This window comes from Aulonocara sp. 'chitande type north' Nkhata Bay, linkage group LG5 (genome assembly GCF_057382095.1).
Source record: "Aulonocara sp. 'chitande type north' Nkhata Bay isolate Kocher_YH1m ecotype deep benthic linkage group LG5, A_spYH_male_GT1.1, whole genome shotgun sequence".
Taxonomy (NCBI): Eukaryota; Metazoa; Chordata; class Actinopteri; order Cichliformes; family Cichlidae; genus Aulonocara; species Aulonocara sp. 'chitande type north' Nkhata Bay.
The window spans coordinates 48,813,613-48,828,526 of record NC_141348.1 but is presented as its reverse complement, the minus strand read 5'-3'; the positions used below and the strand labels follow the sequence as shown (position 1 = coordinate 48,828,526).

The window sequence follows — 14,914 nt, the reverse complement described above, 5'->3', positions numbered from 1 at the left end:
AATTGGCAGACATGTGCCTCATGTACTCCAGTCCCCCCCAAGTGGACCCTTGTATACTTGTGGTCTGCTATCTTCAGCCAACGTTATCTGACACAATGTGATGGCAGTGTGAGGAAATGAAGGACAAAATAGTTATAAAACAATCATGAATGGAAACAGAAGAACTGCAAAGTGATAAAAACAACAAAGAAGAGACGAGAGAAATCCCAAAGGGAACACACAAGATAATCCACAGTGGGTTTTCACAGAGAAAACCACGTGGGGCCACAGAAATGTTGCACTTTTGGGCCCTCTGTTACACCACTGGGCTCCTATGGAGGTTTTCACCGGGCAGTCCACAGTGGCCACGCCCATAGAAAAGTCATACAGGTGTCCCAAAGGGTAAAAGTGCTGCACACCCATTTGGGATAAATGTGGGTTTCCCTTCCCCCATAAACCCACAGTTCACCCACACGCACCCACAGTGGGCCCAGATGTGCATGTTTGCTGGCCCGTTATTTGTAATAAGGAAGGTTACTGCTGCGGAGAGGATGAAACCACAGAGCATGTTTTAAACCTCAGTAACATGGAAGGGGGGTTGAGTGGGCCCCCAGTAGTTCGGCCCACACCTGCTGTAGAGCGTGGTCCAATGGTCCCAACTGTAGGACCCTCCCTGCATGAGTGGGCTGCCCCACATGGGACCCCATTGGACTTTAGGGGGCCCATAGCTTTATGTTCAGTGGCCACCTCAACCTCAAAAAACAGGTTAAAAGATAAGTTTGGTCTAAAATGTGGATTTTTTCCTACACAGTCTGTGTTTGAAGCAAAAGGCCTGAACCAGAGCAGTACTGTTGACTGATAGGTTTCTGTTTGGAAATATGCTGCCCTGCTGAAGGGCTGTTTGCTCGCCTGTGTTGAAGGACTCATTGTTTCCTAATCCATCCACCATATTCAGACTTCTAAAACACTAATATTAATCATCATCATTGTTGGCAGTCCTCTAAAATCAGTCAGCCTCTCTAAAGAGCTTCTGTTCTGTAATGAAGTGAAGTGAAGGCAGCTTCATCTTTGCCCTTCTGGTTATCCATCATTCTGTGTTTGTGTGGTCTCCTCTGTCCTCTCTCCTGCAGGAGCCGTTGTTCACGCTGTCTCACACGGTCGAGTCAGGCAGAGGAAAATGTCCCTTCAGTCCCAAAGAGCCCTTCGCTGCTAGACTGACCGGTAGGTCCCGTCCACCCACGCGCACTCGAAGGTCTGGCCTGAAAGAGTGGCCATATTGAATCATCATCTGTCATTCTCTAAAAGCCGTGTTCACATTCTGGTGACAGCGGCGCTCTGCGGCGTACAATCCCACCACTGTGTGACTCCTCGCTGCAGTGTCCGCGGCGGCGTGTGTGGTCCGCATGAGTTATTCCACGCGCTGACGTCAGCCGCTGCCCCCCATGACATAAAGGACATAAAACACATCGGCCATATTTGGATCACTTAGACAAAGAGAGAGCTCCATAGAAGAAGCCATAAGTTTTTATAACTGACGGTTGGGTCTGTGCTGACAGCTGAGGAATGAGGGTTTACCAGCGACGGAAGCACGATGTCTTTCCAGCACAACTAATGTTTAGGGGAGGCTGTGACTCAGGAGTCAGAGTCGGTTGGCTACTAATCTGACCCCTACTGGTTTTGTGCCCCCAGAAAAGTGTTTGCATGATAGCAAGAAAGCAGAAAAGGTTCAGTAAAGCGTTGCAAACCTGGTTTGTAAATATATTGTCACTATATTGCCAATTAAACCAGCCAGGTGCTCCCAGTTGCACCGATTAACTCCGCCTACCAGGAACCTGCAAGACAGCGCACAGGGACAGAAACCCATCAGGCCCTGGCCGAGGCGCCTCTGCGTGGGGAGTTGTTAGTGTTTGTTTGGAATTCAGTAATTTTAATGTTAAAATAACTGAGCAATAAACACAACGTGATGCTTATTAAACAGCTTAGTCATGTTGTGAGGTGAAAGACCTTCATGTGAGCGCCCTCAGTCATTGGACAAGCCTAAGAAATCAAGATAAGGACATCAGACACGCTCTAAATCTGTTTGTTTAGTTGATAGAGTTGAAAAATGTGTTGATTTGGTGACTGATGAAAATCACTAAACTCTAGTAAGACTAGTAGAGCCTTTGCAGTGACAACATCCTGATCTTAAATGTGTCCTTCCTACATGAGCTGGAGGATCTGTGCACGCCGTCACATGTTTTTCGGATGTTTACGGTCTGAGCTGTTTATTAGAAAAAGCTGCTTAATGAGTAAAAGCTGTGTACGCTGAGCGGACTGCATGTGCTGTACCTGGACGTGTCTGAGTGCCGCGGGAGGTTAAATTACATGTAAACATGTAGTTAAAACAAGGAGTCAACACTGAAGTTATGGAGGTGCAATTAAGAGGACCAGACTGTTTTCATTTTTCACATGAAGGTACCCAGGGAGAGACGGCCAGTGTTTCAGTTAATATTCAGCTCCTTAAAACCACAAAACAAACACTGAGGACCAATTAAGTGATTTTTTAAAACCTTATTAAGACATTTTTTTCAGGAAATGATGTCAGAAATATTTTGCTTCATTGTTTTCTTACAGATGAATGTTTTCATGAATCAGTTTTCAGATATTTGCTGTTCTGCTCTGGGCCTGCAGAGAATGCAGAGCCTTCAGTCGAAGGCGGAGCTATAAAACAGACGCTCTGTGTACTGGTCAACTCCTGAATGTAGGAAAATATGTTTCACGCAAATTTATTGTTCTTGTTCAGGCAGTCGTTCCTTTTCTTTCTCCCTAGACGGGGATCTGTACGCGGGTACCTCGGTCGATTTCATGGGAGCCAACGCTGCGATCTTCAGGACATCCATCCAGGGCAGCAGCCAGCATTACATCCGCACTGAAGCCTACGATCACAACTGGCTCAACGGTAAGAAGCTCCGTTTCTTTTGTTATCCGTTCGACACACCAGATAAACTTCTGCAACACATGGAAACACTTACCGGTTAATGGTCCCCTGGACAAACGTTTGCTACCGTATATGAACCAAACGGCCAATAAGTCCTGCAGAAGTAAAAAGTTATGTGCAAAAATTCAACGTTGAATACAACTGTGTGGCAATAGATTTAAACCCTAGTATGAAACCAGAGGTAGACACACGGTTCCACCAAATCTTTTTAAAGAATGGATGCAGAGTGCACACCGCTCACATTTTCTTAGACAAACCCAACCACTGATATCAGTAAGGATGAAAGAAAGCAGCTTTTAGGGCCTCTGAAGGGTGCAGACATCCACTTTGCCTGGTCGGAAATACAGCTTTGCATCCATCATCCTGGGGAGCTGCTCTCACTAAAGGTACTTTTAACTAATCAGGAGACCATTACTTAGTCTGTGGTTGTCATACATGAGCATTAATGTCCCTGCTCTGAGAGCCGAGACGATGAATTATTCTAAAGGTTTTAGGACTCCTGAGCTTTGAGCCTGTTTGGTTCTTTTTTTTGTTTCATTCCTTTTCTCATTTTGTATACTTGCTTATTGTGTGTGTGTGTGTGTGTGTGTGTGTGTGTGTGTGTGTGTGTGTGTGTGTGTGTGTGTGTGTGGTTTTAGTGTCAGGTTTACAGTTAGGTTATTGTTAGGGTTATTTTTGATGGTCAGGGTTATGGGCTACGGAATGCATCATGTCAATGGGATGTCCTCACTAAGATATCAAAATGAGAATGTGTGTGTGTGTATGTGAGACACACACCTAGCCTGGACTTATTAGTTGTGTAGTTTAATACTAACACCAAGCTGCTCTCCGATGCATCCATCGGAGTGAGTGGTAGATAGAAAGCACAAGACAAGAAAACTGTGAAAATTGTTAATAATTAATTTTTGAAATTGATAATAATAAGCTTGGATAAGGTACATAAGACATAAAACAAAATGCAGTAGCAGAAAGAAAAACAAATGAAAAGAAACGAAAGACGCACGTTTTCTGACAGTTTAAGCTGATGATAGCTCCTCCTCCATGAGTCTTCTATTACTCCTTCACTTGTTATACCTGTAATTTACAAATAATCTATAGAAACAGAGAGAAGCTCACAGAGTCAAATGTGTACCGTCTCCCTCTCAGAGCCAGATTTTGTGGGCTCCTTCTCCATCCCTGACACGCGCAGCCCGGACGATGATAAAGTCTACTTCTTCTTCAAGGAGAGGGCGGTGGAGGCCGGGCAGTGGGACAAGAGGGTGTACAGCCGCGTGGCCCGAGTCTGCAAGGTAACGACGAGCAGCTTCGACGTGATTAAGGAATCCGTGACGGGGATCAGGGTTCTCTGTTCTGCTGTCCCGCATCACTGTTATAACTGTTAACAGGCTTTCTGACGCCTGTTTTGCTTCATGTGTGATTTATCTTTAGTTTTCTCAGTTAAATATAAACAGTTAAAAAGCTAAGCCCGTCTGAGACACAGATAATCAGTTTATTACCATAAGAACTAAAGAAAATCAGTTTTCATATTTAAAACACATCTGGGTAATAAATTTATTAAGTAAAAAGCACCAAAACAAGTAAATACATCTAAAGCTTTTTTAGTTTCAGAGCTTTAAATGAAGGAGTTAAGGTTTGTGTTCTTGAACTGAACAGAAATGCAGATCTGTGGAGACGGACGAAGGTTGTAGACGATGTCTCCTTTTTATGTTTCCTTCCCTTCCTCCCTCACTGTACTGCTCCTTTAAATCTAACCGTCATCCTTCCCTCTCTCATCTCTTCCTCAATCCAGAACGATCTCGGCGGGAGGAGGAGTCTCATCAACCGCTGGACCACCTTCCTCAAAGCCCGGCTGGTCTGTTCTGTCCCCGGCCCGTCTGGAGTCGACACGCAGTTTGATGAGCTTGGTAAAAAACTCCTCCTCCTCCTCCTTTTCCTTCCTCTCTGGATGTTTTCTTACGTGACCTCTCCTGAATAATCTTAGTACAGTACGCCTCGCCTGTGCTCTCGCCTTATCGTCCCAACTTTAAAACGCTGACGCTGTTATATTTGTCTCCTCCTTTCCTTCCACACACTGTCCTGTCTTGTCTTTAGGAGGCCTGAGGTTACAAAGGTTCATCCAAACTGTCACATCAGCCACTGATTAAAACTTTATTGGTACAAATTTGTGCAACTGTGAATGATTTACAGGTGAAGTGACGCTAACGAGGCAAATCTAAACTTCTTCCAGTCTTCCTCCCTCAGTATGAATAACACGGTTTTACTGCTGCACATTGTTCATGATTCTGAGTTTAAAAGCAGCCTCTGTGTTTCCTTAGAGGACGTCTTTGTCCTGGAGACCAAGGACCCTCAGAACCCGACCATCTATGGAGTCTTCAGCACGTCCAGGTGAGGGCGCGTTCAGCCGTGCAGTCACTTACATGTATCTGGTTTATTTCAGAGACCACTTTAACACGAGCTGCTTAAACTTTTACGTTTCTCAAGAAATCCTTTTAAAATGCACGATTTTAAAGATCTTTAAAAGTCACGTGATTATTATGTGGTGCCAGGCCGTGTCACTCTGTCCTCAGTGGTGCTCATGAGCTCGCCGCTGCACATGTTCATCACCGAACTTCTGATTCAAGGAGAACTTTATTGACATTTAGGCTTTGAAAACTGAAGGAAACAGTTTTCAAGGGAAGAGGGAGGGCGTCCTCTTCCTGTATGTGCACGCCCACTGCCAGGCTGGCACGTGCACACTCAGGGGTGCAAAGGAGCAGAGGTCAGATGTGGGAGGTGTCCAGGGTCAAAGGTGAAGAGGCCCAGCTGGTTGTGTTTTTGTAACCAATGTATGAAAGCACTCCACCTTTTTTCCCCTCGTGTCCTTCCTTTCCTGCTTCCTTCTTTCTCCTTCCTCTTTTATTCTTCCTTCCTTCCTGGCCTGTTTTGGGGTTCTTCTTTCCTCCGCTTCCCCTAACCTCCCAAACTCCATCTTTCTGTCACATCCGTCACCAACACCTCCTTTTTCTTCCACAGCTCCATATTTCGTGGTTCAGCAGTGTGTGTGTTCTCCATGGCGTCCATTCGAACTGCTTTCAACGGACCATTTGCCCATAAAGAAGGTCCCGACTATCGCTGGGTCGAGTACAAGGGTCACATCCCCTACCCAAGACCTGGCACCGTGAGTACTCCCGCACCAAAAGCCCCCAAAACAAACCACTGTAGCAGGAAACATTTTAATATACTACAACACGATCCTTTGTTATATAAGCAGTGTAAAAATAAAGAAAAATCCCCAAACCTCCCTGCACTGTCGTCTAGTTTTGTGTCAGCCACATAACAGCTTCCTGAAATAAAGCTGAAGTATGCTAACAGATGGGATTAAAGATACGAAACAGAGGACAGCTTCACTGCTGGGAGGTTTGCACAGCACCTGTAAATCATATCTTTGCATACATGTACGCAGTTCATGTGTTTGCATTATTATCCATCATAAACTCCCGTCATGGAGGAATGTGATCCCCCCTTAAAGTCATCCCCAAATGCACAGACAGTCTTAAATCTTCAGCCAGAAGAAGAAGAAGGGCTGCACCTCACAGCTCCTCAGCAGGCTGCTCCCAGCATTGGACAGCCTCTGTCCACAGTGCAGAGCAGCACACAGCTAAGAGTCACATCTTTGCACAGTTCTCTTATTACAAAAATGTAGAGTGTATGAATGTGCAGTAAATATACAGGTATCCCCACATGAATCCTCCAACTTATACAGAATAAAGTTTTATTATAAAGTCCTGGTTCTTTAGAGCAAACATCTGTCTGCAGTCTGGATGGTTTTTACGTCACATTTTTATTCTTTTAGGCACTGATTTGAGGCCAGTTTAAAGTAAAATTAATGGCTTGAGATGGTGAAATAAATAAATTACTGTCCTCACATTACTGTGTCTGAAAACACTGCAGTATAACCTTCAGCATCTCTCGAGTATTTGTGGTGAAACGGCCCTTTAAGCACAGGGTAAGGTTTTGGTCAGGCTGTCACTTTAATGTTCAAAAGCTGCTCCTTTTAAAGCCTCGTCGCCCATAAATCTCTGCTAATATAGTGGCGACAGGACGGTATTTATGTTTGTGTGAATAACTAAGACTCTCCTGTGAGATCAGACTCCAAACACACACAACACCGCTAATGAAAACAAGCTGATGGCGCTGCGAGAGGAAAACCTCTGGTGATTTAACACCTGAGCTGTGAAGTCCTCTGGGAAACTTCAACCTGTCAGGAGGTGCTGGGGTTTTAGTGCGTGTCAGGTGCTATTTCATTCTCCCTGCTGGGGGACTCGGAGCTCTGCAGAGTGGTGCTGAATCATGTGGCTGATTGCAGAAGAGGTGAGTCGCATCAGAGCTGCAGGGGAGAAGTTTGAAGTAGCAGGATGATTAATATGATTAATAGCAATATGAAAACGTCAGCGCGATGCTGTGATTCTAATCCCCCGATCACTGACTCACTGTCTTGTTGACTTCAGCTTTTTCACTGTGCTCGACTCGTGTTTTCTCCTTTTTACAATCCTGTCTTCAGCATTTCGATCCCTTCTGTAATTCCTTTTCTTTCCTCGCCTCCTCACTTTTTCTTCAAACCACCAGAGTTGGCTCTAGACTGCTGGAGGTAGCCATCATGAAATCACCTACTAGTTTGTGAAATGTTTTAAAGCCTGGTCTGTACCATTTTTGTAGCACGTTTATTAGCTGGAACCAGCATCTGTAAACTGTGTAGGCTCAAATATCTGTTAGGCACCGACCAGACCTGGAGCACAAACAAAAATACACCAGCTGCACAAATACAAACCGATATATAACCGATATAAATGACCATCATTATGGATGGATGCTCCCTCTGACTAGGTAAAGTTATACTTACTCCACACTGAATGGTAAAGTCCGGTTAAAGTCCAAGCTGATGCACAAGCTCAGCTTCCAGAATTGTGACTCTGTTTGGTAAAAAATGCTCAACCAAATCTTTGACTTTGTTATTCTAGAAATAAAAACTCTTTAAATCCATGTAAACAATGATAAAAAGCACGACCTGTGTAGTAACGTTGAATAGAAAATCTTCTCACTACATGTTTCTTTCTGTCTGCTGCATTTACCAGACAAACATGAACCTTATGTTGTCCACTGCTCCCTCACTCAGTCGTTCGTCTTCCCCGCTGATGGTTTGTTCCTGTATTCCTCCCTCTGGTCCTCCAGTGTCCCAGCGAGACCTACGATGCTCTCCACAAATCCACCAAGGACTTCCCAGATGAGGTGGTGAGCTTCATGCGGCAGCATCAGCTGATGTGGGAGCCCGTTCTGCCTCTGGGCGGCCGGCCCATCTTAACCCGCGTCAACTCGGCCTACACGTTAAAGAAGGTTGTCGTGGACAGGGTGGACGCCGAGGACGGACCGTACGACGTCTTACACCTGGGCACAGGTGAGGAGGACGAGGGGAAGGAGAAGAGGGGAGGGAAGAAAATGAAAAGTATCGAGACTGTGGAGGAAAACGGACTCGGTGTGCAGCTGGGACTGAAATCTCATCAGTTTGTTACCAGACAGATCAGTTGAGCTGATTCAGAGCGCGATGGAAAGTGTGTAAATGAAGCAAAGAGAGTTTAGAAGTTTACAGAGTTACAAGGAGGCAAACTGGTGACGTTTTCTCTGGAACGCAAAAAGGTGTTTTGTGGGTTTTACACTGAGAACAGAGCAAAACTTAATGTTGAGATAAAAGGTGAAAAGACCGTTTTGACTTTGAAACAGTAAAACGATAAAAGAAGAGGCAGGATTGACAAATATCGAGCTGTGAGTTGTCTTTTTTGGCTGAATCTTCACCAAAGGAGGTTGTGGTGTTCTTATGGATGCACTAAATTCCAGTTTAATAGTGACATGTGAATTTTAGGAATAGCTGGAAATCTTTGAAACACAGAAGGGATTTCTAACACGTCCTGTTTCTAACGTGTTCTTTTAACCTTCTTTAACACATTTCCCTGATTTAAAATTTTTAATATTTTGTAACTTTTACACCCATGAATCATGAATAATTCTTCCTCTGTGTTTGAGCCAGAACATCTGCAGACTCTGGAAACATCAGCTTAGTTGGGACACGACTGACAGACCAGCAGAACGTTCAGATTCGGTTCCCGGTGAAACTTTGGACGCTCGGCTGTGAGATTTAAACCCGTCGGTAAAATAAGGTCAGCTGAGGCGGGGCCGAGCGAGCGGGCGTTTGAACTCGAGCGTGTGATTGGACCGTCTTTTAGAGCGGCGTACTGTGGCTCGCCTGTTGTGTGTAAACACGTTTTCATTCATTATCTGTAAGGCGGTGAAAAATGGTGAGCTTTTATTGTGACGGGGTGAATGATTTCCTGAGTGTGTTGGGCCTTTGTTCATTAATGTGCACACAAGTGCGTTTGCTTGTGTGTGTGTGTGTGTGTGTGTGTGTGTGTGTGTGTGTGTGTGTGTGTGTGTGTGTGTGTGTGTGTGTGTGTGTGCACGCATGATTAATGGCAGCGGTTATTTAAGTGCTGGCGACAGATCGGGGGGCCAGAGGTGCTGCGACTGCTCCATACATCTCTGCTGAGTGGATTCCTCTCCACCACCTCATCCCCCCGTTAGCTCCACATTCACCTGCCTGATAAATGCTCCTTCTAATCTTTCACCTAATACCACCAGGAGGAATATTTCTACATGCTTTCTGAGTGACAGATGACTTTTTTTATTGGTTTGTTATATCCCATTTTAAAAATATCCTACTCTTTAATCACACGCCTGCATCACACCGTTTCGTTTAGGATTGAAATACAGCTTTGAGAAGTCTACAGGTCACTGCGGCCGAGTACTCGTTTGGATTGTGGCTTCTAGTTTATCTGTTCAAATGTATTAAAGTGAACGCAGCTCTGTGCGCTGAAAGCCTACAGAAGCTTCTTTTATATCCAGTCCAGTTAAGTTCAGATTTAGCTCATCAGTCTGCTAATGGGCAGTAAATGGTGCAGATGTGTTTCATTTCTGCTGTCAAGAAAACATGACGTGGTCTGTCATTCAGCACTTTCTGCTCTGCTTCAGGTCACAAAACAATTTTTTCATCCTGAGTTGCAAATCTTAACAAACAGCTCACAGATACGCCGATAGATGCTTAAGTTCGTTTAAATCAAACACTGTAACTTTAAGCTGCTCTGTCCTGTAGCTTTTCACAGACCCTGCTGTGATTGGATGAATAGTGCATGGGTTTAGAAAAGGTTTAAACTGTACTGTGATAGGACCCCACTGTTACAACGAGACAGTGTGCAGATATTCCACAATCAGCTGGAGGTGGTGTTATTGGAGAATGGAAGCATTTAAGAAACGTCGTAACTCGTCCACGATGGCAGAGCGAGGTCACCAAGGTCACATAGTGCTTAAAAGTCACCACTCCAGACATCCTCTGAATTAACATCAGCACAAAAGCTGTGCACCGGGAGCTTCGTGGCATGGCTTTATTATGTTCATACCATCTATCACTCGGACGGACTATCAGCGCTCTTATCCGTCTGCTCCTGTATTCTGATAAACACCGAGGCTGACACGATGACGCCGCGGACACCTGCACATTCTCCCTATCGCCTTATCTGTGCATGTTTGTTTCAAACGGTGAATGATAACAAATGAAAGGTGGAGATGTCTGTGCCTGGGTTTGGTATGCAGGGGATCAGATTCATGTATGTGGGTCTCCCGGAGCGATGAACCCTGACCTCACCTGACTTAATGGAGGTCTTAAATATAAACCCCAAAGGTCAAAAGTGACCTGCTGGTTTCAGTTCAAAGCGAACACCTTTGTGCTGCTCTGTGAGGCTTCAAAGCAACTGTGGAAGTTTAAAGTTTGTTAGTGCTATTTCATCACTGATTAACAGAAACGTGCCTCTGAGAACGAGTCCATCTGTTTTAGTAAAGGTTAAGAAATCCATGATTCTCTCTGAAACTGAGATTTGACTTTTTGCTGTCCTGGATGTTTGTGACAATAAATGAGTAAAAAAACAAAAACTAGCGGCTGTCCTCGCTCTGCCTGTCGTGCTTCGTTTATGTTTGACTCTGGTTCAGTTTGAAGCAAATAAAGGACCCAGTGGGAAACACATACATTATTTTATAGAAGCTTGTTGGATTTGTTTCATCTCCAGGTTGTGCTGATTTGTGGTCTCGGTGTTTAGAGTCTAAGAAAACAAAAATGCAGGGATCAGTATAATCACAAAGCTACCAGATTACATTTTTTACTGTGAAATTAAACGTGGTGACCACAGGCATCGAAGCGCATCATTACTCAGTGATGAGGGCACACTTGTTTGACAGACATGTCTGCAGACACACACACAGCATGCAGGAGCCTCACAAACAGCTGCAAACACACACGGTTTCCCACAGCGGAGCTTTATGAGCATGCTGGCGTGATGCGAGCGAGCGTGTTTGAATGCCTGAACATGCAAACGTACAAATGCGCGCCCGTCTGCGTCTTCAGCAGTTGATTTGTGTGCGTTTGTGTTCCATATGGTTTTGCTGTGTTACATCCTAAGTGCAGTGTGTGGTTTCACCGTCACAGCTGGCACGTGTAACAACAAACTGCCATAGATTGTGCGCGAGGTGCCTGTTTAGCGTTGTTACCAGGGTTACCGCTGTGTCCCGTGCTAACGTGGGAACGAGCTTTGGTCGTGTAGCTTTGTTTTTCAGACGCGTCATCTCCCGAAGGGGCTTTCCTGGGAGGCTGTTGTGAAACAGAACTCCTGGCTCTGCTTCGGGAAAGATATAACGGGTCAAACTTTCGCTGTTCCTGCTGCAGTTTCTCTAAAGAGGGGCTGATGCATTCTTTCTGTTTCATCACGCCGGCATAAATCTAAGACCGTCTTTGCAGATGTTTTATTGGGGCAGAGTTTGGTTTCAAAGCTGAAATGAAAACGTGTGTTTTGCTGCAGGATTCCCACACGTCGGTCAAAAATCCTCTTTTATGTTGCAGATGATGGGAAGGTGGTGAAGGCGGTGTCTGTCATTAAAGACAACTGGGTCACAGAGGAGGTCATACTGGAGGAGCTGACAGTCTTCCAGGTGAGATGTTATTACAGGTTTGTGAGCGATGGAGAGCACTGAGGTGGTGATAATGCTTTCCAACCTGTTATATCCACATAGCTCTGTGTGATTAACGCTTTCCTGATGACAAAGCAGGTTTACTTTGTGACTAACAGCCCTCAGTTTCTCCATCAGAGAAAAACAGTCAAAATAAAAGGATGGATGTAGTTGCTGGGTCTGAACAGCTGATGTGGTTGCAGAAACGCTTCCTTCCCATAGGCGTCTGTTGCCGGGGCCTCTGTAAACACTTCGCTGATGAGTTTGTGGGCTCGGTTGTTTCTTTCAGGTCAAAGTGAATAAATCATGAAGTTCACTTTGTAAATTTTGGTCATTCAGAGTTTCAGACGGGGCCGATTCTTCACTCAGGACTTCACAAAATCAGTTTCACAGTCAGGTCTGTGTCTCGCTCAAACACCAGATGCTAATCTGAAGATTTCAGGACTGGATTTCACAAACCAACAGGTGACATCATGGTGTTTATGCCCATGTTTTATATTGCCAGGCCAAACCCAAGTCTCCTTTAACAGCACCTTTTGATAAACTGGTCCAGTCGCTCAAGCGTGCGAGCACCCAGAAACTGAGCCGTCTGTCTTTGAAGCTCTCTCTGCACGCCTCACTGCCGGCACCACCTGATTTCAAACGAGTCTCCCACAGAACCTTTAAGCCTCGAGCTCAGAGGCGGACTACACGGGACTTTTATGGCTAAAACCACAGGGCTTGTTTCCGTGACTCCCACTGTCCATCTGCCAGGCCCGGACCGTGTGATCGAACATCGTTTTCTGGAAAAACTCCACTAAACACAAAAACAGATAGCAGGGCACATATTTCCCAAGGTCATCTGGGTAAATAAGCTAATGGGGACGGCAAAGAGAGAGAAGTGAGGGACGTGAGGAGGGATGGATGCATCAGGGTGAAAGGAAAAAATACAGCTGGACTAAATGTGGAAAAAAACACAGAGGACAGAAATAGAGTGAAGGATGCAGGAGAGGAGGAGGGGGATAAAAAGACGGGAGAGAGGGAAGGAAGCAGAAAGTTAAACGGAGAAATGAAACCCAGCCGGTGCTGGAGCTGAGGGCAGGTGAAGGAAGAGAAGCCACAAACAAACAGGATGCCACACACACTCGGCCTGTTTACTTCCAGCTGAAATTAAGACAGGAACAAACCCATTTCCAGCAGACTCACAAAACAGCCGGACAGCTGTGGGCAGCGTATGAAACGAGAGCTTTTATTTCTATGGGCTGAAGTCTGCGGGGGGCTGCGGGGGGTCGGGCTGCACCCTGACCGAGTTTCACACGAGCTCGTTCAGTTTCTGGCTGTGACAGAACGCAGGATAGTCGTATCACTGTAAAACACTTTCTCTCTCCTTCACTTCGACTCCTCGGCTCAGCGCGGTCAGGGGTCGTCGACTCCCTTTGTGAAACGCTTTACCCAGTCAGTGAGCCAGAAAAATGGAGCTGGGGGGTAATTTTACCCCCCGAAGAAGAAAGAGACTTATTAGATTTCTAATCTCAGTAGTTGCCCTGACCTCAGCCGCGAGTCGCTGCGAGGCATTCCTCAACCTCAAACAGCTGAATTATTGCTGCTTTTAAGGAGCAGCGTCTGTGGTTTGGAGTCAGCCGTGCGAGTCGACCTTTCCTCCTCCGTTCCTGCGGGTTCGTCTGCAAATAAGAACGTGTGTTTGTTCTTTTTTATATAAACTGGGTCGTTTTTGACAGGGAGTAACTAAGTTCATTTGTTCAAGTCCGTCACTTAAGTAGGTTTGGTTTGAGCATCGGGGAGTCTGGGCTTAATTTCCAGATGCTAACAAATTTAGCTGGACCTGCAGTCGCTGCTCGGGTACAAATAATATTAAATAAGCTGTGAAACACATATAAAGGTTACAAGATACAAGTACTGCCATTAAACGTGCGTATAGAGTCAAAGAATCCTCAAAACTATGCTCACATGAGTATCTGTCCACTAGAACATCGATATATAAACGCTGTTAAAATATGTACGTAATAAAAATTAATAAGTGAACCGTGTTGTTTATATATCATGTTGGCCAGTTTTATTCGTCCACTGATTTACTGACTAATAATCTCACTGAAGCACCGCAGCAATTTCCTAATGTTGTAAACCTGCTCAACATTTGGCAATAAAACCCTTTCTGATTCTGATTCTGATTCTGATTCTGATTTAAAAGTTTATCTGCTGCCAGCTGCTCCAGCTGTTAAACGCTGCTCGTCTTTGCTTTCTCCCACATTTATTCACCAATAAGAATTTTTCTGAGTTGTGCAACAGGAAACTCGAGCCCGATGAAGCCGGCACTGCAGTTACTCCTAAATCCTACATTATTCCTCGTCTCGTTAATAATTCTCACCTATCACGCTGCATCGATGAACGCCGCCGTCTGTCATCGCGCGTTATCTGTAACTTCTTATATTTATACTTCTCCTCTTCATCCCACAGAGTCCCACTCCCATCCTCAGCATGGAGCTTTCCACCAAGCGAGTAAGTCTCTCTGTTTCTCTCTGAAGCGTCGGACTTGGATTACTTATGTATTTCTGGAGCTTTCTTAAATTAAATAAGTCATTATTTGGTTCATGTCACAGTGATGGTCCTGGTCAAAGAGGAAATGTGTGTTTTTCCATCTGTCCAGACGATTCAGACTAAGATATCTAAAGTATTTAAATTTGATCTAAATATTAGATGTTGACTTTTCTGCAGCAAAATCAGCTTTGAATAAATCATTCTTCTCTGTAGCATCTTTACATCTTTATAGATTTCGGTGACACGAGTCCCCGAAATCTTTCATTTAAAATACAAAACTGAGAGAAGCGTGAACATATATGAAGATTATGGGTGAAACAGGATGTTGAGCAACTTTTTTAGAGT

At 44.9% G+C, this 14,914-nt stretch overlaps 1 protein-coding gene across 2 annotated transcripts in view; it reads left to right on the top strand.

Annotated features, from left to right (window-relative positions):
* Positions 1–14,914, top strand: part of LOC147331619 (semaphorin-3D-like) — a 105,646-nt gene that overhangs the window by 84,232 nt on the left and 6,500 nt on the right. For both annotated transcript variants that reach the window (XM_086294027.1, XM_086294026.1), the window contains exons 6-14: positions 1,110–1,200; positions 2,789–2,917; positions 4,103–4,245; positions 4,746–4,860; positions 5,272–5,341; positions 5,969–6,113; positions 8,165–8,387; positions 11,928–12,016; positions 14,489–14,530. In XM_086294027.1, coding sequence (XP_086150153.1) covers positions 1,110–1,200; positions 2,789–2,917; positions 4,103–4,245; positions 4,746–4,860; positions 5,272–5,341; positions 5,969–6,113; positions 8,165–8,387; positions 11,928–12,016; positions 14,489–14,530 — 1,047 coding nt within the window. The remainder of the gene's footprint in view (positions 1–1,109; positions 1,201–2,788; positions 2,918–4,102; positions 4,246–4,745; positions 4,861–5,271; positions 5,342–5,968; positions 6,114–8,164; positions 8,388–11,927; positions 12,017–14,488; positions 14,531–14,914) is intronic.